This window comes from Primulina tabacum, chromosome 6, assembly GCF_025594145.1.
Source record: "Primulina tabacum isolate GXHZ01 chromosome 6, ASM2559414v2, whole genome shotgun sequence".
In the NCBI taxonomy this organism is placed as follows: Eukaryota; Viridiplantae; Streptophyta; class Magnoliopsida; order Lamiales; family Gesneriaceae; genus Primulina; species Primulina tabacum.
Window position 1 is genome coordinate 26,191,956 of NC_134555.1, and position 27,486 is coordinate 26,219,441.

The window sequence follows — 27,486 nt, forward strand, 5'->3', positions numbered from 1 at the left end:
TGCTTCAAATGACAAAGACAAGGGTGCTCATTTCATTAGAGGGCTTCGAGCAGAGATCAGAAGGGACATCAATATGTCTAAGGCGGTGACATTTAAAGAGATTGTGGCTAAAGCATTGTTAGCCGAGCAAGATGAGAAAGATATTGTTAGAGAGAGACAGGCGAGGCAACAGGCTATTGCTCAAAGGGGTCAAGGTTCGAGTCAAAGAAGAAAAGGTAGTTTCAAAGGGAAAGTCAAGATGGAACCGAGTTCTAAAGCACCGACAGTCTCATTTGATTCAGAGAAGCCATTGTGACCCAAGTGCAGTAGGCATCATAGGGGTGAGTGCAGGTTTGGTACTCACACATGCTACCGATGTGGTACTGCAGGCCATATCGCCAAGGACTGTCCGAGAGGATCGAGTAAAGAGAAGGTGCAGGGTCGTATCTTCACCATGACGAAGGAAGGTATAAATCCTGATTCTTCTGTGATCTCTAGCACTATCTTAATTTCAGGAAGAGTAGCTACGACATTGATTGATACAAGTGCTACTCATTCTTTTATGTCTGAACTATTTTTGAGATCTTTGGGTTTAGTTCTGTGAGGACCTGGGTGCTAACTCATCTTCTTTAATTATTTGGGACTAATTAGATCAATTGTGTATGCTTCTTTGATAAATTTTTTTTTATAATATCAAAGCATAGCTAATCAAAAGTGTATAAAAGCATAAAACAAATTTAGTTTATTTATTGTACAAGATCAATTGTAAAGTCTACAATACATGATCAACTTGCAAATTTATTCCCTTTACAAACCATCTAACTAGTGTTTGTTTTCCATCACTACACGTCTAGGAATAAACCACCAGTTTTGCATCTAAGCCCGGATCACCACGCTTATCATCACTCGTTCAAGCACTTCTCGGTACTGATCCTGTCTCACCTGTTGCCATGCACATATACAAACACGACAACAGCCGGAAACTCCGGTGAGAATAAATCCCAATATAAAACATGTATATATGCAATGCATAAAATCATGTACACAAGCATAAATCATATATCAAAGAACATGAATCATGATTTTATGACACATTAGTAAATACAGATAAAACTCTTGACTCGACTCCCATCTAAGTCTAGGGATCCCAGTGTGAATAAGACGTAACAATCTCCCACCAGGCGGTACGTCTTATTCCTAGATTTCGGTCCTCTCTGTATCGAATATCTACAATAGGAGTCAATCTTCTCCTACGCACATCGATACCACCGAACATCTAGTAACTTGACAACTCTGCCAAGGACTCATCTATCTCAAGTGCATTTCTATAATTCAATAGACACAATATAAACATCTCAAAGCATAAACAATCTAGGTTGTGGTTTAGGGAAACTCCAGTCCAATCTGACTTGAGTCGTATCTCCCGGTTCAACATTGATTTATACCTTTCTTTTCTCGGTGTTTGGTTGGATGAAACCAATCTCAATCTTCGAAACCTTCAATACCAATCTTAAATGACCGTTGAGAGGCATGAGATCACATACAACTCAATATACTTACGTAACAAGCTTACTATTCGGTCTATATTTATTTCAACGGCATAACGGCTTCATTTCGATATACCGACAACTCAATCATCAATAGATTCAATGTCACAACTCATCATCATCAACCAATAATATACACAAGCCACAAAATCTGTATAATCCCACTCACATATGAATGGAAATTCATAACAATTGCATATAATAACATTTCTTCGATTCGGTTCCGATTCTACTTATCTCTACTTATCACAAACACATCATATAGCTCAAAATATGATTTCCCCAACATAATATTTCCAAACCAAGCAAGAACATAATAAAACTTACATCCTCTTGAAGCTAGTAGCGAAAGGATCAAGAATCTAAGTTCGGATCACAATTCGGTTGGTTAGATGTTGCACAACCAAGTTCTTAATGTATCATGGAGCTTGAGGGGTTTCCTTCCTGAGTTTTCGTTCTTCAGCTGAGAATTGGTAGAGAAATGAATAGGTGTACACTTATAAATGCATGGCAAAGTATGGGTGGTTTCATGTTTGTGCAACACGTCTCGCGCATATGCGCCGAGTAGAGAAATGAATAGGTGTACACTTATAAATGCATGGCAAAGTATGGGTGGCTTCATGTTTGTGCAACACGTCTCGCGCATATGCGCGACCTCATCCGGCGCATATGCGCGAGACCTACTGGTCTCGGCCCTCAACTCCTTGGCAGCTCGCGCATATGCGCGAGGTTCTCTGGAATTGCATTTGGCTTCCCGTATGACTCGTGCATATGCGTGCATATGCGCGAGGTCCTCTGCCCATCTCGCGCATATGCGCGCATCAGTGCCGCGCATATGCACGAGGTGTTCTGTTCTCGCACATACAATCTCACATGTAATCTCATTTCGTGTCTCGGAACGATCCTTCATAGTCATGTCAAATCATCAATCAATAATCACCAATTTACAGCAAATAATTCTCGGGCATTATATTTCTCCCCCGTAAGATACGATTTCACCGAAATCATAGGCAATTAAATCATATCAATAAGAAGGTATAACAGAAGAAGTTACACAGAAAACTCACATCAGTGAAATAACTCTGGGAATCTCTGCATCATGTCTGACTCAGTCTCCCAGGTAGCTTCCTTAATGCCATGACGACTCCATTGAATCTTCACCAGCAGAATAGTCTTCGTTCTGAGCTGTTTTTCCTTACGATCAAGAATCTGAATCGATTTTTCACTATAACTCAGAGTGTCGTCAAGTTCTGCCTCATCTGGATGAATAATATGTGAATCATCAGGGAGATACTTTCGCAACATTGATACATGAAAGACATCATGTATCCCAGATAATGAAGGCGGAAGAGCAAGTCGATAGGCACGATCACCTATCTTTTCCAGAATCTCATACGAACCGATATAACGAGGAGACAGCTTTCCTCACTTGCCAAATCTGACAATGCCTCTAAACGGAGAAATCTTTAAGAATACTCTATCTCCCTGCTCAAATTCTAATGGTCTACGTCGAATATTCGCATATTTGGCTTGTCGATCTTGAGCCGTGTTCATTTTCTGCTGAATCAGCTTCACTTTTTCCGTCATATCTCGAATCATATTAGGCCCAATATCAGGTACCTCGGAGATATCATCCCAATACAGAGAAGATCTGCACTTCTTGCCGTACAACGCTTCAAATGTTGCCATCTCTATGCTCTTCTGATAGCTATTGTTGTACGAGAATTCACAAAGAGATAATGAATCTTGCCAACTAGTGCCAAAATCTAGCACTACAGCTCTAAGCATATCCTCCACTGTCTGGATAGTCCGCTCTGACTGTCCGTCTGTCTATGGATGGTATGCGGTACTCAGATGTAACTTCGTACCTAGAGCCTTCTGTAAACTGTGCCAAAAATGTGAAGTAAATCGTGGATCACGATCTGATATGATAGACTTCGGCACACCATGCAATCTGACCACCTCTCGGACATAGATCTCTGCCATCTTGGTCATATCTGTACGTCATTCTGTACGAAATAAAGCATGCTGATTTGGTTAATCTGTCAATCACAAACCAAATCGCATCACAGCCTCGTGAAGAACGTGGTAGTTTCGTAACGAAATCCATGGAAATGTGATCCCATTTCCATTCTGGAATGGATAAGCTCTGGAGTAAACCCCCGGGTTTCTTCCTTTCTGCTTTCACCTGTTGGCAATTCAAACATCTAGACAAAAGCTTTGCAATGTCTGATTTCATTTGTTTCCACCAGAACTGTTTCTTCAGATCATTGTACATCTTTCTGCCACCAAGATGAATACTAAACCGACTACAGTGCGCTTCTGTCAAAATCTGTTCCTTCAAGTCTGAAATATCTGGCACCACAAGACGGTTATTCACATATAACACAAAATCACGAACTTGATATTCAGACTGATGCCCTAATCTGACCATCCCAATCGACTTCTGAATATTCTGATCACTTTTCTGTGCTTCTTTAATTCTCAATATCAACTCTGGTTCGACTTGAACAGCATATAATCGTAATGGTCTACGATATGTCTCAAATACTAACCCAGACAAACAACAATCTTCTATCAAATTCGGAACGCCAATAGTCGATAAGGATAAAGAACATACCTTACGACTTAATGCATCAGCTGCGACATTGGACTTTCCTGGATAGTATTTGATTTCACAATCGAAATCCTTCAATAAATCAAGCCATCTTCGCTGTCTCATATTCAACTCAGACTGTGAAAACAGATATTTCAGGTTTTTATGAACAGAATAGATTTCGAACTTCTCACCATATAGATAACGTCGCCATATCTTCAGTGCAAAGACGATGGCTGCCAATTCAAGATCATGAATTGGGTAGCGAGATTCGTGTGGTTTTAACTGTCTTGAAGCATAGGCAATGACATGGCCTCGCTGCATCAATATACAACCCAATCCTCTGTGAGAAGCATCACAATAAACAACAAATTCGCCAATACTTGAGGGAATAGTCAGTATCGGTGCACTGGTCAATCTCTTCTTCATTTCAAGGAAACTGGATTCACATTCCTTAGACCAAACAAACAGAGTATTCTTCTGAGTCAGCTGTGTAATCGGTTTAGCAATACTGGAGAAATCTTTAATGAATCGTCGATAGTATCCTGCGAAACCCATAAAACTGCGAATCTCTGGCACTGATGTTGGTCTCGGCCAACTGATCACTGCTTCAACTTTGCTAGGGTCCACTGATATACCATCTCCGGATATGATATGACCCAAAAATACAACCTGTCTCAACCAGAATTCACATTTAGACAGTTTAGCATACAGTTTCTCAGCCCTCATAATTCTCAACACAGTTCTCAAATGCTCAGCGTGATCAATCATATTCTTCAAATAAATCAAGATATCATCGATAAAAATAATCACAAATTCATCGAGATACTTCTGAAATACACGGTTCATCAGACCCATAAATATAGCTGGAGCATTAGTCAACCCAAACGGCATAACAATAAACTCATAATGGCCATACCTGGTTCTGAACGCTGTCTTCGGTATATCAGTATCTCTGACTCTCAGCTGATGATATCCCGATCTCAGATCAATCTTGGAATAAACCGAAGAACCCTGCAACTGATCAAATAAATCATTTATCCGAGGCAAAGGGTATTTATTCTTTACCGCAGCCTTGTTCAGTTGCCGGTAATCTATACAGAGCCTCATGGAACCGTCTTTCTTTCTAACAAATAATACCGGAGCGCCCCAAGGAGAAACACTCGGCCTGATGTATCCCTTGGCCATAAGATCTTCTAACTGAGTCTTTAATTCTTTCAGTTCAATTGGCGCCATTCTGTACGGAGCTCTGGATATAGAAACAGTACCTGGTATGAGATCAATACTGAAATCTATCTCTCGAGCTGGAGGTAATCCTGGAATCTCATCCGGAAAAATGTCAGCGAACTCACACACCACTGGCAAATCTGCCAATGGGGGGCTCGTTTTCAGTACATCTACTGAATATACCAGGAATCTTTCTGCTCCTTTCTGTAGTAATTGTGTCATAGCTAGCCCTGATATCAAAGGAATCCGAGATCTGGAACCTTTACCGTAGAATTTCCACTCATCAGCCATCTCTGGTTTGAACCTGACAATCTTGTGAAAACAATCTACGGTAGCTCTGTACTTGGTCTGCATATCAATACCGATAATACAGTCAAAATCAGACAACCCAAGTACAATGCAATCTAACTCAATCTCATTACCCTCGAACTGTAGCATACAATTTCTAACAGAAGTCACTGATATCAAACCACTTCCCAAAGGAGAAGAAACAGAGACTACAGTAGATAATGACTCAACAGGCAAGGCATGCATTAAAGCAAATTTTTCAGCTATAAATGTATGGGATGCACCAGTATCTATCAATACATGAGCAGGGTAACCACAAAGGAAACAGTTACCTGCAATAACATCATCAGATGTGTCCTGGGCCTGTTCTTCAGTCAATGCAAACACACGGGCCTGTTGTCTCGGAGGTTGGCTCACTGTCTAACTTCCTCCTGGCCTCGGCTGAGACTGTGCAGGTGCCTGCTGAAAAGATTGTACAGAAGATGCCTGTCTCTCCACCTGAGCTACTGCACCAGATGATCCCACACTCTGAGATCGCTGTGCACCTCTCTGTGGGCATACTCGAGCGAAATGTCCTTGCTGTTTACAGACGTTGCATCTACCAGCCACTCCTTGGCATTGTTCTGTGGGATGCCTTCCACCACAAGTAGTGCAATACACACCTATGTAACTCTGGCTAGGACCTCTGTCTCGGGCAACTGGAGCTGGATGAACTGCTGCCAGATTTCTTGGACTGTTTCCCTCTGGCTTTCAACCAATCTTTCTTACCACCGCTGCTATTACCACTCTCGAATCTAGGAGGAGTTTGTGAAAACTGTGCGGTAGGCTGTGGAGGTCTCGAGGTCTGAGCAATATACGATGCTCCTCGCTGCTTAATCAAACCAGCTTCAGCACCTTTCGCCCTATTCAAAGCGTCGACAAAGTTGTTTGGTCGTCCCGTATTCACTAATGTAAAAATGTCAGGATTTAAGCCGTTGACAAACTGATCAGCAACAGCTTCGTCATTCTCTGCCACGTGTGGAGCAAAACATAGCAATGCAGAGAATTTGGCAACATAGTATTCAATATTCAACTGCCCTTGTCTAAAGTTTGCAAATTCTGCTCCCTTGTCCTTCCGATATGACACTGGGAAGAAACGTTGATAAAACTCAGTTTAAAAAACTTTCCAAGTAATTTCTGTACCTCGTTGTTCTAATGCTCTCTTGGTTGTAATCCACCAATTCTTTGCAACTTCTTGTAATTGATGCCCAATCAGTTTCACTCTTCGTTCATCTGTGTAGTCGAGGGAATCAAACAACATCTCGATATCATCTAACCAGCTTTCACAGTCAACAGAATCCTCGATGCCTTTCAGTGTCGGTGGTCTGAATGACTGAAACCGTTTCACCAATGTTTCCATTGGTGTAGCCGTCACATCCATAGGATCATTAGATGTACTGCCCTGTTCTGGCACCCTTACTACTGCTCTTCGAGGAGGCATATCTGATTATCAAAAGGATTAGTTTTCCAATACATAAAATCAGTCTCAATCCTCCTCTAATCATCTTACTTCTGATCCAGAATCGGTTCTGATTCATTCTTTACAAGTACACATTGCAATCAACTAAATAAATCAAGCAAACATGTACTTTAAAAGCAATAAAACATGCTTCCATGCTAGCATAAAACAAAAGTATAAGAACAATACAATATTCCCATACTAGTATCAATATGTAAGCAAGGAAAAGGACTCAATCTACCCCGCTCACTCGCTTCTATCTCAGGCTAAGGAACTTACAGCTCTGATAACACCTGTTGTGGGGACCCGGGTGCTAACTCATCTTCTTTAATCATTTGGGACTAATTGGATCAATTGTGTATGCTTCTTTGATAAAAAAAAATTTTATAATATCAAAGCATAGCTAATCAAAAGTGTATAAAAGCATACAACAAATTTAGTTTATTTATTGTACAAGATCAATTGTAAAGTCTACAATACATGATCAACTTGCAAATTTATTCCCTTTACAAACCATCTAACTAGTGTTTGTTTTCCATCACTACACGTCTAGGAATAAACCACCAGTTTTGCATCTAAGCCCGGATCACCACGCTAATCATCACTCGTTCAAGCACTTCTCGGTACTGATCCTGTCTCACCTGTTGCCACGCACATATACAAACACGACAACAGCCGGAAACTCCGGTGAGAATAAATCCCAGTATAAAACATGTATATATGCAATTCATAAAATCATGTACACAAGCATAAATCATATATCAAAGAACATGAATCATGATTATGACACATTAGTAAATACAGATAAAACTCTTGACTCGACTCACATCTAAGTCTAGGGATCCCGGTGTGAATAAGACGTAACAATCTCCCACCTACTCTCCCAATCGGGGTGGCGGTACGTCTTATTCCTAGATTTTGGTCCTCTCTGTATCGAATATCTACAATAGGAGTCAATCTTCTCCTACGCACATCGATACCACCAAACATCTAGTAACTTGACAACTCTGCCAAGGACTCATCTATCTCAAGTGCATTTCTATAATTCAATAGACACAATATAAACATCTCAAAGCATAAACAATCTAGTATGTGGTTTAGGGAAACTCCAGTCCAATCTGACTTGAGTTGTATCTCCCAGTTCAACATTGATTTATACCTTTTTTTTCCCGGTGTTTGGTTGGATGAAATCAATCTCAATCTTCGAAACCTTCAATGCCAATCTTAAATGACCGTTGAGAGGCATGAGATCACATACAACTCAATATACTTACGTAAAAAGCTTACTATTCGGTCTATATTTATTTCAACGGCATAACGGCGTCATCTCGATATACCGACAACTCAATCATCAATAGATTCAATGTCACAACTCATCATCATCAACCAATAATATACACAAGCCACAAAATCTGTATAATCCCACTCACATATATATGGAAATTCATAACAACTGCATATAATAAAATTTCTTCGATCCGGTTCCGATTCTACTTATCTCTAAATATCACAAACACATCATATAGCTCAAAATCTGATTTCCCCAACATAATATTTCCAAACCAAGCAAGAACATAATAAAACTTACATCCTCTTGAAGCTAGTAGCGAAAGGATCAAGAATCTAAGCTCGGATCACAATTCGGATGGTTAGATGTTGCACAACCAAGTTCTTAATGTATCTTGGAGCTTGAGGGGTTTCCTTCCTGAGTTTTCGTTCTTCAGCTGAGAATTGGTAGAGAAATGAATAGGTGTACACTTATAAATACATGTCAAAGTATGGGTGGCTTCATGTTTGTGCAACACGTCTCGCGCATATGCAAGACCTCATCCGGCGCATATGCGCGAGACCTACTGGTCTCGGCCCTCAACTCCTTGGCAGCTCGCACATATGCGCGCCCTTCTTCCGCGCATATGAGCGAGGTTCTCAGGAATTGCATTTGGCTTCCCGTATGACTCGCGCATATGCGCGCACTCACATCGCGCATATGCGCGATGTCCTCTGCCCATCTCGCGCATATGGTTCTGTCCTCGCACATACAATCTCACATGTAATCTCATTTCGTGTCTCGGAACGATCCTTCATAATCATGTCAAATCATCAATCAATAATCGCCAATTTACAGCAAATAATTCTCGGGCATTACAAGTTCCTTCTGTTCTTCCCCTTTAGTTTAATTTTGTATTGCCTTCTGGGGATGTGTTATGCCCGAAGTCTATTTTACATGCGTGTTCTGTTCAAATTGATGAACGAGTGGTCTATGCCGATTTTATTGTTATTCTGATGGTTGCGTTTGATATTATACTTGGCATGGATTGGCTATCGACTTACCATGCAGTGATTGATTGCGTTGCCAAGACTGTGAAATTTGCAGATGATGGAAATAAGGAAGGTATGCTCGCCAGTGCAGGTGCTTCGCTGGTCCTTCCTTTTATTTCATGTCTTGAGGCTAAGAAGTTGTTGTTTAGAGGTTGTGATGGGTTTTTAGTTTCGATTGTGGATATGGATAGAATTGTGAAGTTGAATATTGACGACATTGATGTTGTGAGAGAGTTCCCTGATGTATTTGAGGATAATGTGCCGGGTTTACCGCCGGACAGAGATGTAGAGTTTGTGATTGATTTAGTTCCGGGGACGGTTCCTATTTCTAAGCCTCCGTACAGAATGGCTCCGATAGAGATGAAAGAATTGAAGATGCAGTTGCAGGATCTATTAGATAAAGGTTTTATACGGCCGAGTTCTTCGCCTTGGGGAGCTCCGGTTCTTTTCGTCAAGAAGAAAGATGGGTCTTTGCGGCTGTGCATTGACTACAGAGAAATCAGCAAAGTGACGATTAAGAATAAATATCTGTTGCCGCATATAGACGATCTTTTTGATCACCTGCATGGGGCTACAGTATTTTCGAAGATTGATTTGCGATCTGGCTATTATCAGTTGAAATTTAGGGAGTCTGATATCCCTAAGACGGCATTTCGGGCCAGGTATGGTCATTACGAATTTCTTGTTATGTCGTTCGGTCTGACTAATGCTCCTTCAGTCTTCATGGATCTTATGAACCGGGTGTTCAAGCCGTATTTGGATAGCTTTGTTATTGATTTCATCGATGATATATTGATTTATTCTAAGACCAGAGAGCTTCATGTAGAGCACCTCAGAGTTGTTCTTCAGTTGTTGAGAGAGAAAAGACTGTATACTAAGTTGAAGAAATGTGTGTTCTGGTTGGAGTAGATTTCTTTCTTAGGCCATGTTTTCTCGAAGGATGGTTTAGCTGTTGATCCAGCAAAAATAGAGGCGATACAGAAGTGGCCTATCCCTACCACTGTATCAGAGGTACGCAGTTTCCTTGGTTTGGCGGGTTATTATCGTCGTTTTATTTCAGATTTTTCCAAAATTGCCCTACCGTTAACCAATCTGATGAGGAAGACTGTGAAGTTTGAGTGGTCCAATGAATGCCAAAGTGATTCCAAGAGTTGAAAGATAGGTTGACGACAGCTCCGTTACTTGCATTGCCCAGTGGTACAGAAGATTTTTTGTTTACACCGATGCGTCGAAGAAGGGTCTCGGTGCAGTGTTGATGCAACGTGGAAAGGTTATAGCTTATGCTTCTCGTCAGTTGAAAGACTACGAGAAAAATTATCCTACGCATGATCTGGAACTGGCAGCTATGGTATTCGCCTTGAAAATCTAGAGACACTATTTATATGGCGAAAAGTGTGAAATTTTCACGGACCACAAGAGTTTAAGGTATTTGTTTTCCCAGAAAGAACTCAATATGCGACAACGACGGTGGTTAGAGCTTGTCAAAGATTATGATGTGACGATTAGTTACCACCCTGGGAAGGCGAATGTTGTAGCGGATTCATTGAGCCGTAAGTCGAGTGCATCTTTGAATTCTATGATCCAGAAACCGTTGTTGTTAGACTTGCAACGAGAAGAGATAGCTTTAGTAGTACAAGAAACCATTGCTCGTTTTTCAGCATTGATCATTCGGTCAACATTGACGGACAGAATCCGTAGAGAGCAGGCCAATGATGTACAGTTGACAGAGATGAGAGCTAGAGCAGAAGAGAGAGGTAATTCAGAGTTTGGGATGAATCAAGATGGTTTGATGACATTCAGAGGCTGTATATGCGTTCCTACTGGTGATGATATTCGGCGAGACGTCTTGACAGAGGCACATACCGCACCATACTCGATACATCCAGGTGGTACCAAGACGTATCTGGATCTTCGTAGACTCTATTGGTGGTCAGGTATGAAGAAGGATATTGCTATGTTTATTTCTCAGTGCCTAACTTGTCAGCAGGTGAAAATCGAACACCAGAAACCTGCTGGGACATTGCAGTCATTGCCGATTCCTCAATGGAAATGGAAGCACATTACGATGGACTTCGTGATTGGTCTTCCCAGAACGCAAAAAGGTTATAACTCTATTTGGGTTATCGTTGATCGATTGAACAAGTCAGCGTATTTTCTCCCAGTCAAGACAACGTATTCCATGAACTAGTATGCCGAAGAGTACATATCAGAGATTGTCAGACTTCATGGCGTTCCTGTGTCGATCGTGTCTGATCGTGACCCTAGATTTACTTCAAAGTTTTGGAAGAGTTTGCACAGAGCCTTGGGTGCACGGTTAGCATTCAGTACAGCATATCACCCCCAGATCGACGGTCAATCAGAGAGAGTTATTCAGATTTTAGAGAATATGCTCAGAGCTTGTACTATCGATTATCCTAGTAGTTGGGATTCCAAATTGCCTCTGGTTGAGTTCACGTACAATAACAGTTATGAAGCGACGATTGGCATGGCACCGTATGAAGCACTTTATGGCACGAAATGTAGATCACCCTTATATTGGGACGAGATTGGTGAGAGAAAGATGTTGGGTCCAGAGATGGTCCAACAGACAGCTGATATTGTTGCTGTTATTCGAGAGAGGATGAAGACAGCACAGTCGAGACAGAAGAGTTATGCTGATGTGAGACGTAGGCCGTTGCAGTTTGAGGTTGGCGATCACGTGTTCTTGAAGATAGCACCTCTTAAAGGTGTGATGCGGTTTGGTAAAAAGGAAAAGTTGGGTCTAAGGTTTATTGGCCCATTTGAGATCTTGGACAGAGTTGGTGATCGAGCTTACAGGTTAGCCCTACCACCAGATCTTGATTGAGTTCATAATGTTTTTCATGTCTCCATGCTCAGGAAGTATATTGCGAATCCTTCCCATGTTCTTCATCACGAGCCATTGGATTAGACGCCGAATTTGACGTACCAAGAGATTACAGTCCAAATTCTGGATTGCAAAGTTAAAGTATTGAGAAACAAAGAGATCGGCATTGTTAAAGTCTTTTGGAGGAATCAATTGATTGAAGAAGCCACGTGGGAACCAGAGGATGAAATGAAAGCAAAGTATCCTGAGTTGTTTGTGTAGTGACATCAATTTTGGGGACGAAATTTCTTTAAAGAGGGGATATTGTAATAACTAAGCTTGGTGAACGGTACGGTTTAAGATTTCTTATGTTTATGGACTATTTGGTTAAGTTTAAGTATAGTTTAGATGTTAAGAATTTGAATTTATGATTTTTAGTATTGTGGATATAGATGGTGTGTAGTTTTATTGTAGCGTCGTTACGATTTAATTCATGATAATTTGTATGTTGAGCCAATTGGTATGATGCCAATTTTAGTGGTTAGATAAGACATAGAGGTGCAACTTTCATGTTGAGAGTGTTGCCAAATTATGAGGAGAAGCGACGTTGCGATTCGATTTTAGTTGCAAAGAGTATATTGTTGGCTACAGAGGAGAGTGCACCCGCGGTCCATTATGCAGTTCACCCGCGGTGTTTGGGCAGAACCTCCAGCGCACCTGCGGTCCATTGAGCAGCTTACCTGCGGTCGTCTTCTTCGGATTTTCGGAAGTGGTACAGTATGTGTAGCGCACCCGCGGTCGGTGAATAGTAAAGTCGTGTTTTGGAGTTTAAGTGATATAATAGAATATTTGGCTCAATTTTCCTCATTCTTTCCCACTCCTATCGGTTCTTCAGCTCAAGGGAAGCTAGGGTTCTCATTTTCTTTCTTTTATTTCTATGATTCAAGCTCCTAGTTGGGTTATTGAAGTTAGAACAAAATCATTTTGGGTTCAAGGAGCTAAGGTAATCTTGTGGCCTTAGTTATTTCTTGGTTTATGGTGTTGGGGGAAATTATGGGATTATTGATTGTGTTGGTTTTATGGGTTTTATGGTATGGGTTTGTGATTATTAAGTTGTTGATGATTCAATACATGGTTTATTGTTGTAAGATTTGTACCAAGAGATTAGAATCAAGTTTCCATTGGTTGTAAGTGGAATTCTTTTCTTGTGCTTACATGAGTTATATGTATTGTATTTCAATGGTTTTAACATGCTATTCCCTTCCACTTGATTCATGTTATGTATTGATACACTTTGTTGTATATTAGAGGCAATTGTATGTCTCAATTATGTCAAAGGGAATGCAAAAGAGAAGAGTCTTCAAAGTGTTTGATTTAATGTACAAGAGAGAGTTCAAATGATTTATTGGATTGATAAATAGATAGTAAGAGATTGCATGCAATTAGTTGATCAACGACCATAGGCTTATATCCCAACAGAGTAATCGATTTATATCGATGGGATATAGGTACAGAGACAGAGATTCTATTTAGATATCAATCAATCAGAGAAAAGAGAAATACCATCTTTATTGTCATGTTATCTATGTTATTCATATTTTCAGAGTTAGATGGTATTTAATGATTTCAAAGTCATGTTTTACAGAGTATGATATGTATCCATTGTTATGTAAGAGTTTCACTTGCTGAGTTTTATACTCATTTCAGTTATTCATGTGATGCAGATAAGAGCGACGAGCCAGGACGTTGATTGGAGCCGGGGTCATATGCATACAAGAGATGGAAGGAATAAGATATTTTGCTAGCATTTTGACATGATCAAAAATGATCTTTTGTATTTTGATGCAACACTTGATTGATCATGTATATACTTTTGATTGTAAATATTTTATGTCAAGAAAATTTTAAACCCTTCTTCCCTTTAAGCAAATTTTTAATTTTCCGCTGTTATTTTATAAAATCAGTCGAGGGCGTTACAGGCTGGGCTTTTAATCGTGTCGAACGCGAGGTCAGACTTTCTTTTTATTGCCGAGCGCGAGGTCGGGATTTTAATCGTGCGGAACGCGAGGTCGGACTTTCTTTTTATTGCCGAGCGCGAGGTCGGGCTTTTAATCTTGCCGGACGCGAGGTCGAACTTTCATTTTATTGCCGAGCACGAGGTCGGACTTTTAATCTTGCCGAACACGAGGTCGGACTTTCTTTTTATTGCCGAGCGCTAGGTCAGACTTTCAATCGTGCCGAACGCGAGGTCGGACTTTCTTTTTATTGCCAAGCATGAGGTTGGACTTTTAATCGTGCTGAACGCGAGGTCAGACTTTTATAGGTTTATTTCGATTAAGAAAGATGATATATCAACTCCCAATCTTATTCATGGTTTTGAAAATAAAGACATAATTTCATAAAATAAAAGACAAAACTAACATGATGGGTTGAGACTATGACTAAGCATAATATTTCTTCAAGTGTTGGACGTTCCACGGGCACTTGGTTTTCTTTCCCTCAGCATCTTCTAAATAATAAGCTGCAATTCTTGCTTTCCCAATAACTTTGTAGGGTCCCTCATATTTCGGGTCTAATTTCCCTCTCTCCCTGAAACTGGATTCTCTTCATGACCAGATCCCTTGTTTCGAATGACCGGGGCCGCACCCTTTTGTTTTATGCTTGAGCCATCCTCTTCTGGTAAGCAGCCATCCGAACAGCTGCTCGATTTCTCTTTTCTTCTACTAGGTCCAAATCCATGGCCCTCCATTCATCATTATTTGGCCCATATCCTATCACCCGAGCACTTTCTTGTCCGATTTCTGCTGGCAGGACAGCCTCAGTACCATACACTAAGTTATACGATGTTTCTCCAGTTCTGATCCGAGCCGTTGTTTGGTAAGCCCACAATACACTAGGTAATTCCTCTACCCATTTCCCTTTAGCAGAGTCCAGACGTGTTTTAAGAGCGTGCACAATGGATCTGTTAGTGACCTCGACCTGTCCATTGCTTTGGGGATAAGCAACCGATATAAATATCTGCTCTATCTTCATCTCCTTACACCATTCCCGAATTTTAGAGCCACAAAACTGTCTCCCATTGTCAGATATAAGCCTCCTTGGTATCCCAAAACGACACACCAGGTTCTTCCATAAAAATTTTAAGATCTCTCCTTCAGTGATTTTAGCCAACGGTTCGGCTTCCGCCCATTTAGAGAAATAATCTACTGCTACTAATAAGAATTTCCTTTGACCTATGCTTATGGGAAATGGTCCCACAATGTCTATGCCCCATTGATCGAAAGGGCAGGGGGAGACAACTGACCTCATAAGTTCGGCTGGTTGCCATTGTAAATTAGCATTATTTTGACAATTCTAACAGGACCTCACCATCATTAGCGCGTCTTTTTCATGGTTGACCAGAAGAAGCCTGCCATCAAAGCCTTCCGAGCCAAAGCTATACTCCCTAGGTGATTACCACAACATCCTTCGTGGATTTCTCGAAGCACATAATCAGCTTCTTTTGGACCCAAACACTTCAAGAGAGGTTTAGAAAAAGACCTCTTATACAGTATTCCATCCAGGAGAGAGAAGCGGAGTGATCTCCTCTTGACTTTTCGAGCTCTTTTTGGTTCAGCCAGGACTTTCCCATGACATAAGTATTGCTGAATCTCGTATCTCCAATCTTCTTCCAACATATCTACTTTCTCAGCTTGAAGATGATCAATTTGCGAGACAAGCTCTTGTCCGACTAGCTCTGATTTCGTGGGATGATCAAGAGAACTGACCATCGTGGCCAACCTATCTGCCGCTTTGTTATCAGTTCGAGATATTTGTTTCATGATTAACTCTGAGAAGTCCTCCTTAGCTTTTTCAATAGCTTGGGCATATCTGATCATTTTCTCATTTTTCACTTCAAACTTACCCTTACTTTGCTGTATTACCAATTGAGAATCAGAGTAGAGGACGGTCCGAGTAACACCCATGCTTCGGGCAGCCCTTAGCCCGACCAAAAGTGCTTCGTATTCGGCTTCGTTATTGGAGGCTCGGAAGTTCAGCCTCACTGCCACCTTGGTCTCTTCCCCCCAAGGAGATATCATCACGATTCCGACCCCACTTCCTGTTCGACAAGAAGAACCATCCACGAAGATCTTCCATTGTTCTTCCTCCGATACTTGAACAGTTTTCGCCAGAAAGTCGGCTAAAGCCTGGGCTTTAATAGCAGTTCTGGGCTCGAACTTGATATCGTATTCACTGAGCTCGGTAACCCACTTAATCAATCTTCCAGAGGTATCTGGATCTGAGACAATCTTCCCCAGGACGCTGTTAGTGAGGACAGTGATAGGATGTGATAAGAAATAAGACCTCAATTTTCTGGCCATGATGACGAGGGCCAAGGCCAACTTTTCTTGAGTAGTTTAATTGAGCTCTACCCCCTTTAAAGCGTGACTCACAAAATAGACCGGCTGATGAACTGCATCCTCTCTTCTGACTAGAACCGAACTTGCAGCCTGAGGAGTGACTGCCAAGTACACGAAGAGCTCCTCTCCAAGGACGGGATTGTTCAAGATAGGGAGTTCCCTAAGATATGTTTTCAGCTCCTGCAATGCTTTCTCACTCTGATCATTCCATTTGAAATTTTTAGTTTTCCGAAGTACCTTAAAGAATGGGAAACTTCGATCTGCGGATCGAAATATGAATCGGGCTAGAGCAGCGATCCTTCCTATCAATCGCTGTACTTCTTGGATGTTTCGAGGAGAACCCATAGAGGATAGTGCCTGCACTTTTTCTGGATTAGCCTCAATGCCTCTGCGAGTCACCATGTACCCCAAAAACTTCCCCGTCTGAACCCCGAACACACACTTGCTAGGGTTCAGTTTCAACCTGTACTCCCGCAGAGTCTGAAAGGTTTCATCCAGATCTGTCACAAACTGGTCGACGGCTTTGGACTTGATCAATATATCATCCACATAGACCTCAACGTTCTTCCCAATATGCTTTTTGAAGACCTCATCCATAAGCCTCTGATAGGTAGCGCCAGCATTCTTTAATCCAAATGGCATTACTACATAACAGAATGTCCCATCGGATGTGATAAAACTGACCTTGCTTCTGTCCTTTTCCGCCAAGGAAATTTGGTGATATCCTTGATATGCATCGAGGAAACAAAGAAGCTCATGTCCTGCCGTGGAATCGACCAATTGATCTATCCTCGGGAGAGGATAATAGTCTTTAGGGCAGTCCCGGTTTAAGTCGCGGAAGTCCACATACATCCGCCATTTTCCAGCCGACTTAGGAACCAGGACCACATTAGATAACCATGTCGGGAAATAGATTTCTTGGATGTGTCCTGCTCTTAGTAAATCCTGCACTTGTTCCTTGATGATAGCGTCTTTTTCGGGGCCAAAATGTCTCTTCTTCTGTATCACAGGTCGGCATTTGTTCAAGACATTCAACTTATGCTCCATCACCTCATTCCTAACCCCTTGGAGTTCGGATGGACACCAAGCAAATACATCTTTATTTTTCTCCAAACATTGGACCAATTGTTCTTTCAAGGGCTCTTCCAAGGTCCGAGCTATCCTCACGACTCCGGATGGGGGATTTAGGATAAGCTCTTCACACACGTCTTCTGAAGTAATCTCCCCTGCTTCTTCAATTAGATGTAGATGATTGAATCTCCTGGATTCAAGTCGACTTGGATGTTCAATTTTAACCGATTTATGCTCAACCCTTACTTCTTCCACATAACACTTTTGGGAAGTCTTATGATCTCCCTTAACCTCTCCTACAGCTTCTCCGACGGGGAACTTGATTTTCTGGTGCAGAGCCGAGGCGATTGCCATGAAAGCGACCATGGGTGGTCTTCCCATGATAACATTTTATGATGAAGGGCCATCAACTATCACAAAGTTGATAATTCGGGTCTTTCTAGTATCCCCACTCCCCAAAGAGAGAGGGAGATTGACGACTCCAAGGGGGTGTATTGCTTGCCCCGTGAATCCAAACAAAGCTGTGGAGATAGGCTCTACCGTGTATTCGCCCAAGTCCATCTGATCCATTGCTTCTTTAAACAGAACGTTGACAGAACTTCCGGAGTCCACAAAGATACGAGCAACCTCGTAATTGACGATCATAGCTCGGATAACCAAAGCATCATTATGTGGATCGGCCACTCCCTTCATGTCCTCGGGTCCAAAAGTAATCATTGGTCCTGAGCGTTTTCTAGTGCTACTAATCTCCATGTTCTCCAACCTTCGGTTGCTAGCTTTCCTGGCCCGGTTGGAGTCTCCGTCTGTAGGCCCACCCAATATCATATTAATTACCCCTCGAGGGGGTGGTTGTTCCCGAGGTTCTGCCCTCCGCATGTTCGGGTTAGCATTTTGAAAATTTTCCCTTTGATTTGGAGCCATTCTCCTTTCAGGACGACATTCCTCCCGAGTTCTCTTAGGGGGTCGATGCTCACCACCTGGACTGGCTAGAATTGCTTTCATCTCTGGATCTCTCTGGATGATCTGTTCTATTTCTTGATTCAAATGATGACATTCATCGGTAGTATGACCATAATCCTTGTGAAATCCGCAATACCTTTCTGACCTGGGGTTACGAGGTCCTCTGTCACTACTCCGAGGTCTTCGAATGAGTTGTCGTTCATCACATAGTTCCAATGCTCGGGCTTTGTTGACTTTCAAATGTGTGTAAGCGGCGAATTGCCCAAGCAGCGTAGGTGGTTCGAAATGTCCGACCCTTGGCACGAGGTCGGTGGGTCGAACGTCTCGCGTAGCTTTGGCCGAGGCCTTCGGTTCACTTTTCCTAGCCATTTGTACTTCTTCCACGTTCATATACTTCTCTGCTCTCGCCAAGAGTTCTTCGAAAGTAGCTGGGGGCTTTTTCACCAACGAGTTGAAGAAATCACCACCTCTTAGCCCTTTTGTAAAGGCACTGATCAGTATATTCGGAGTAGCCTAGGGAACATCGATGACCATCTTGTTGAACCTCTTAACAAAATCTCGTAGGCTCTCCTGTTCTTGTTGTTTGACATTGAACAAACTCAGAGCCGTCAATGGATGTTTCTTGCTGCTTGTAAATTGGTGGAGAAAAGCTCTTCCGAAGTCTTGAAAAGTTTTGATGGTCCCCGGCCTAAGCAAATTGAACCACTGTTGGGATGACCTGACCAAAGTGGTTAAGAAGACCCTACACTTGATCGGGTCTGAGTTTTGGTGCAGTAATACCGTGTTCTCAAACTGGGATAGATGCTCTTTCGGATCCCCCGAGCCATTGTATTCTCCGACGTTAGGGAATCTGAAATTTTGAGGCAATTCGGCAGCCAATATCTCGGCCGAAAAAGGGATCCCCCGAGCCAAAAGGGGTGGAGGAGGGGGTGCATTTCTCTCTTCTCTAAGGCGTTCCATCTCCTCCCTTAATCTTTGTATCTCTTGCCTTTGAGCTTCACGATCCTCTCCTGGAGAAGGATTGTTGTCTGATCTTTGTGCCAAGACTTGTTCGACAGTCGTTGTGATCAGCCGGACGAGCTCTGCCATGTTGGATGTTGGTTGATTGTCCTCTCCCGATCGACTCCTCGTACTTGCCATCTTATCTCTCTATCAAGTTTCCCACAGACGGCGCAAATTTGATGATACCAAATTTTCTCTGGGTTCGGTCTGGTGAGCTTGAGCTTTAGATCAACAATTTTTGAACCGGAACGGATGGAACATTATCGGTCTATACAGACTAATGGATATTGGAAGACGTCGAAAACTTTTCCGACGCGACCACTTTGATCTTTTAATCGGATAAAGAAATGGGAAGATGCGATCTGTGAAGGTTTATATCTTTTTCCCTCGATCCTGAAATAGGAATGGGTATGACTTTTTCCCATACCGTGTCGAAGTCTATTTTAGGTAAATTTCCTTAAATTCTTCTCCAATCACTGCAAGTTCGGGCCGGATTTCTTGTCACATCTAATCAAACGGCGAGATTCAAGCATATTTACATATTATTCACGCTTTTGACATGTGACAAAGTTCTTAAGATAGGAACATGACACTTGGGCCTGAGATTCATGTCACGAGCACCTGTGCTTGACAGAACCCTTCTCCGGACGCTGGTTGGGCTCGGATACCTGTGGTTCGGCTGAACTCTGTTCAGGGCTCGGCTACTAGGGCTCAGCAAATTCGGCCGAGCACCAGGGCTCGGCCACTAGGGCTCGGCGAGCCCTATTCTGGTGCTCGGCCGAGCTCTGTCCAAGACTTGACCGAGCACCAGGGCTCGGCCATCAGGGGTTCGGCCAAGCTTGGTGCTTGACCGATGTGTTCAAAAAGAACGGCTGAGCTCGTTTGGAGATGGTACCGAATTCGGACGAGTCGTGACCGATGGGTTACGTTTAAGGTCCTCGGGATGAAATAGGACTCAAGCGCGGTTGAATATTTGGGGCATCAATATATATATACACAAGAGACGATAAATATCTAACTAACTACATATTTCATGCTATCACCAACAAAATCGATATTTTGTTATTTAAATCCAATTTCTTTTCTGAGTTTGAGCTATATGATGATCAGTAAAAAAACTTTAACCACATGACAAAAAAATTAATCCATAAAAACAAATATATTTCATATAAAATGATAAAGCAAATATTTTTTTAAATAAAAAACAGTTATAAGAATAATCAGCTGCCCCCTCCACTACTGTTATAATATATATTTCTACCTAATAAAGTTTTGGATCAGTGGTGACCAAAATGTGTCTACCCTTGTAAACCAGGAGGTTTTGAACAGATTAGTGGCATTGTTTTCTGCTAAAATTTGTATAGATAAATATTTTATAACCTTAAAATCTTGATACAAATGAGCTATAATGTATTGGATTTCCATGAATCCTCATATTTTGGTTATGTTGCTTTGGTTGGGCAAGAGACTACTAATTTTTAATCTTTTGAACAGTTTGATTATGCGATTTTAACTTATCTCAGGAGAATAGTGAAAGATTTAGAGAGATGAGAAAAAAACAAGATCACATTCAAACAATGAGCCGGAGATGTTATGCTCGTTTGACTCACATAATGGTAAATTTTTTTATTTTTTTATAATTTATGTAATTAGTAATGATATATACATCTTGTATTATGTTCTAACGATTTTGTATATATTTCTATATTAAAAGAAAATAAAAGCTCGGCAGATACAAAAATTACGAGATCGCAAGTCTAGATTGAAGGTCACAAGAAAAAAATGGGGAGCCTATTACTCCAGCTGTTGGAGAGAATATGGTATAAAATAAATATTTTATTTTTAAAATCTTAAACACAATTTTCCCCTTTTCGGTTTTATCACGTTTGCTCATAATTTTTTTTTTGTAGAAAAAAATACAAGAATGTGCACCTGAATCTCAAAACACAACTAACATTGTTGATGATGCAATTAGCCTTGTGTTTGGCAAGCAAGCTCAGGGTAGAGTGTGCGGAATGGGCTTCGGAGTTACACCATCGAAAGTTGCAGCTTCTGTGAAACAAAATTGAACTGTTCAACAACTTCAAACTATGGTACAAAGCCTTCAATAATAAATGCAACAAAATCAGCTAGAAATGCAAGAAATGAGGTCCATGTTTTTACAAAGTATGAATCAACAAAATCAGCAAGAACAGGTTAGTAAGTAAACAACATATAAAAAATATGTTTGGTATATATACACTGAAACATCTACTCGTTTTAAAATTCTACCGAATTTTTTTTTTGCTATGGTCGAAACCATGCCCGTATAAACTATAAAATTCGAAAACATACATTTTGTAAAAATCATCTCACTGCTGAATAAAATTAACTGCAGTTAAAATTATGAAAAGAGTAACAAACCTAAACAATTTACCATTTAAAAATATAAAACGTCCAGCATATAAAAATCTGTTAAAAACCCTCAACAAAATAAATTCATCAATAAATTAAAAATTGTTTAAACGTGTTCCCATAAAAGCATATTATCGCGGAAGAATACAAGGTCCTCAGGTTAACGTGCGCCACCAGCTCCACCGTTCAATCATCATCACCTCCCGCCTCCACATCAATAAGCTCACCTGCATCATTCACACCTAGTGTAACGCCCCTGATTCGACGATTGTCCTCACTGTACCAAGACGAGTCTTTCCAGCGTGCTTCTGTTCTCACTCACACGCACCCTAGGAAACTTCCCAGGGGGTCACCCATCACAAAATTGCCCCAAGTCAAGCACACTTAACTTTAGAGTTCTTAGGTGACAAGCTACCGAAAAGAAGATGCATATTCTTGATATGAGTAGTACATATCAAATCTTTAAACCCTCTTCAACTGCACAGTCCTATACCTGAAGAGTTTGGGAATCCCCCTCCTTCCGGTGTAAGATCGGTTCATCCATCTTCCCTCCGCTTAGAAGCCTGCCAGGAACCATTAATTGTACGTGCAACCTCATGGCACCGGCGATCACCCCTGCCCTCTTCGACCCCGGGCCTCACATGCCCACCAGCTTCTGCTTGGTTCATCCCCGAACCACACCGTACTCGGAGAGAACCTGGCTCTGATACCAACTGTAACGCCCCAGATTCGACGACTGTCCTCACTGTACCAAGACGATTCTTTCCAGCGTGCTTATGTCCTCACTCACACGCACCATAGGAAATTTCCCAGAGGGTCACCCATCCCAAAATTTCCCTAAGTCAAGCACGCTTAACTTTAGAGTTCTTATGTGACGAGCTACCGAAAAGAAGATGAACTTTCTTGATATGAGTAGTATATCAAATCTTTTAAGCTCTATTCAACTGCACAGTCCTATACATGAACAGTTTGGGAATCCCCTTCCTTCCGGAGTAAGATCTGTTCATCCATGTTCCCTCCGCCTAGAAGCCTGCCAGGAGCCGCTCATTGTCCCGTGCAACGTCATGGCACCGGCGATCACCCCCCGCCCTCTTCGGCCCCGGGCCTCACACCTAGTGAGTCTAAAGACTCAACACTCCTGTAACGTTAATAGCAAGTACTGTTAAGAAATTATTATCACCCAAGAATTTTGGTGTATGACAAAAACAAGACAACACCTCACTGTTTCAGGGAATAACTGTATTTCGTATATATAACAGGTATCAGTTCAACCGCCCAGCTTAGCAACTGGAATATATTTCAACCGGCTAAAGCACAAGAAAACTAACCGCTTGAATTGCAGACCACCTACAAATTCAACCGTTTGGATAAAAAGAAGTTTGGACTTGAATGATCTTCCTCAAAACCTGTAAGGTCCAAAATTAAGACGACGTAATTGTCATGCCCCGAAACTCGGGATTGACACCGGCATTGTTAAACAATCACACAATTGAAACAACAAGCCTTTGTACTATAGTGTAAACCAAAACCAGTTTATAATTCATAACTTAAACGTAACAACAACTGTCTTTACAATAACGAAATCCAAACGAAATAGTGATCAATGCGGAAGCGTCTTACAAATCATTAAATCAGAAAATTCGAAATAAAATCTGTTACTATTCTTGCGAATCACCAGCCCCAAAACTGTTCAGACTTTTCATCCTCAACCTGTTCTTTGGACTTGTCTGGGAGGGGAGAGTAAGGGGGATGAGTATTTGGGAAATACTCAGTAAATGGGGGATATTGAACACAACATGACAATTTTATAACATTTTCGAAACATACATATAAATACAGCATGCTTTTCATAATCGTAACATCATATCCGTAACATAACAACACTGCGATTTTTCACCTTTAATGGTTTACTGACGTCAGTCCCTAAGTTTTAATCCTCTAAGGGGGCGATGACATAAAACGGTTCTATCCCACTGTTGAGGGCCATATGTTGGAATTCCACCCATTTTTAGGGAATCCTCACAGTGTCAACACATACACGTAACAATTTTCGTAAAAACGTATAGACGGGAGATGGAGCTCGACCGAATTTTTAAAATCAAAAATCGAAAACTTCATATGCATAAAACCGAAATTTAAAACAGCCCACTTACCGTATTTGAATGCTAAAAAAAACGTGGATTGCACAATGCTAGACTTGGATCTCTTTTTGTCCTTCGATCGGGCAGCACTTCGGCTTAAATTCTTGGACGACTTTGGGACGATTTTTGGAAAGAGTTTTGTTTAGGGAGTTGCTGAAAATTTCGGACCTCTCAGCTCTAGACCTTCGAAAATTTGGGGTGAGTTGAGGAGTGGGAATGATGGCATATTTATAGGTGGATGAGAAGAGGCTAAACAAGGTAGTCAATCATGTCCAAAGTTGGCCTCCAAATCCTATGGTTGACTCCCAAAATTTCATTCCAAGAAAGGTTTATTTAGCTACCAAATATGTGGGTAAATTCCTTATTCTCCTCGCTTGATTGGTTGGCTAGATCCCACGGTTTTCTTGGTGCCAATCTTGATGATTTCCTTCCAATTAACCAAGTATCACAATAATTTGGCATGTAATCTAGTGGGATTTTCGAAAATTCCTAGCAATAAACATGTCTTAATCCTTTTAATTTGTATGATAATCAAATCTTGCAAGACTTTCTTCCCAATTTTCGAAATTGCATGCCTTGGTATAAATATTATTGACTTGGTAATTAAGATTTTCAATAATAAAATTTCCAATACAAGGGTGTACAATATATTCCCAAAAATCCAATATTCTAATTTCCTTGAAAAATATTAATTACAAGGTTGATTTGATTAACCAAAATAGCCGTTCCTCACAGTAATCCAACTGCATGCAAATCTAGGAATTCTGAAAAATGGCTAATTAAATTATTTTAATTGCTTAATTGATTAGGTGAAATGCATGATTATATGTTAAATAGGATTTTATTGTCATTATGCATAAAAATGTATTTTTAAGAATTATTCAAGTTGCGATCGAGGAACCGAGACCGATGGCTAAAAAATGTAAAATGTTTTTTTTAAATAATTATTTTTAATTATTTAAAATATGGATGATGCTTTTTCATATTTTTGAAAATAAGGGGTTTTGAGGTGATTTTATACGTCGGGGCGTAAATTTTATCGGTGTTGGTTTTTCAACAAAAATGCAAATGTGGTGGCAACCCTGCTAATAAATTCACAAACTTATTCAAGCAAATTAATTTTTATTATTTAATTATAGACTAATGGGCCGAATTAAAACCTTTCATGAGCCTAAGCCTAATTAGTAATTAATTAAACTATATAATATGTTAAACCCACCCCAAACCCTCATACATCACACGCCACTCTCAATTTGCACACACCAAAACTCTTGCAATCAGAATACACGACACACACACACACCAAATTTAAGAGAAAAGGGTCGAAGCTTCAAGGAAAGATCAAGCCTAGGTTGTCTTCGCCGTTCTTCGCTATCGTCAACGAATAATCGTGCGTTAAATACGCAAAGACACGCCATATTCTCCTTTTACACGTCCATCACACCATAGTATTTATTTAAATGTGTTTTGCATTAAAAACAAATGACATGTTACTTATTTTCGTTTTTCATGATCATGGAATTTTTAAAGCTTAGGTTTTGTTTCAAATTCATGTTTAATATGTGTTAAGAGGCTGCCATGAATTAGGATATGATCAAGCATGTGTTTACACAAGTTTAAGGGTCTAGAACACTCATACAAACACAGCAAAACGAACGAGCAAAGCTGGAACCGTAGGATGGGATTAGCCAAGAAGGGCCGAGAGTTTGTGTGTCTTCATGGATGCGGTTTTAATGCATGGGGCTTAGGGGCTCGACCAGGTCTTGAGGAGGGCTAGTTGGGGTCGTGGCTAGGTTCTAGGAAGAGTCCTAGTATGGCTAGGACTCGTGGTTCAGGCTGGGAAGGAGTCCACGACAGCTAGGACTCTCCCCAAGCCCTCTCGCGACCAACTGATGTACAAGGGGGTTGTGGCTCGGTTTGGGGCTGGGCTAGGGGTCCATCAGGGTCCTAGGGTGATGGGTAGGGGTCAGGCCAGGGGTTGGTGCAAGTGGGTGCGCTGGGGCTCGAATGGATGTGAGGTTGCGCATGACAGCAAGTGAACGCGCAGGTTGTTGCCTTCTTCAGGTTGCTTGTGCTGGTTTGGGCTGGGTCTGGGCGTGGTCCAGGGTTGGTCAGGGTTGATAAGTGTAATTTATTTCACTTTTATTACTTGTTTTTAACTTAGAATTATGTGATTCTTGAGCATTTTATTTGATTTGTTGTTGTTTTTGTTGTTATAGTTTGGAAGTATAGAATAAGAGTGTGAAGTATTAAGAGTGTTGAATTGGAAAGTGCAAAAAGATAAAAAAAAAAATATAGTAGCTGCAGCGCACCCGCGCTACGTTTTATACCGCACCCACGGTAAGCTAGTGCACCCGCACTGAAATAGGCAGCGCACCTCCGCTCATACACCAGAAAGAGGACCGCACCCGCGGTCTGTTCTTCACCGCACCCGCGGTCTTCGAAAAGCAGAATCCGGAAATTCTGTAACTCTGTGTGCTGCGCGTGGAAGTTTGAGACTTTTGTGTGCTACGACTTCTATCTTGTCTGGACTATATTAAGAGATCATTTGCTACTATCTAGGGTATTGAGGAGCCAAGGAAAGAGAGAAGGAGGCTACTACTAGATTGAAGATCAAATTTATCAAGTTTGGAAGAAATCTTTTGTACAACTCCGGGAACGGAATCAGCTCTTCAAACTCTTATTCTAAGTTCTTCTTTCCTTTGTTTTTCATTTGTTATGTCTTATTTTAAAACCATGTTTTGTTGTTTTGATTGTGTTATTATGAACTAAGTTTTAATTCTAGAGGAATGATGGAACAAAACTAGAAACCATGTGTTACAAGTTATAAATTAAGTTATTTAAGTTCTTCATATTGTTCATTTTTATTGTTCTAATTTTAATACTTTCAATTTATTGGCCATATTTTGAATGATTTATATGTTTACAATTTATCACTCGGAAGAGAAAATTATAAACAAGAAAAAGATCAAATACATCAATGGTATTTATAGAGTTCGGAAGCCTATAATGCTAACGAAGCCTATAAAGAATCTAGTGCTTGTTGTGTTATTTAATTGTAAATTGTTGATGGGAATGTCACAATTCATTTTTAGATAACAAATAGCTACTTATTATTTGGAAGAGGGAGTAGATAATAATAGAATTTTTTGCTAATGAATAAAAAGGATTTTTATAACAAAGCTAATAAGAATTACACATGGTGGATAGTTGCGTGAAATCGGACCTCTAGATCTTTTA

At 40.9% G+C, this 27,486-nt stretch overlaps 2 protein-coding genes across 2 annotated transcripts; both read right to left on the minus strand.

Moving 5' to 3' along the window:
- Nucleotides 1-15,652: 15,652 nt before the first annotated feature.
- On the minus strand, nucleotides 15,653-16,639 carry LOC142550140 (uncharacterized). Its single transcript, XM_075659375.1, has one exon. It carries the CDS (start codon nucleotides 16,637-16,639, stop codon nucleotides 15,653-15,655), a length of 987 nt encoding a protein of 328 aa, XP_075515490.1.
- Nucleotides 16,640-18,139: 1,500 nt separating this feature from the next.
- On the minus strand, nucleotides 18,140-19,078 carry LOC142550141 (uncharacterized). The gene has a single exon (XM_075659376.1). The coding sequence runs from the start codon at nucleotides 19,076-19,078 to the stop codon at nucleotides 18,140-18,142; it is 939 nt and encodes a 312-aa protein (XP_075515491.1).
- Nucleotides 19,079-27,486: the final 8,408 nt, after the last annotated feature.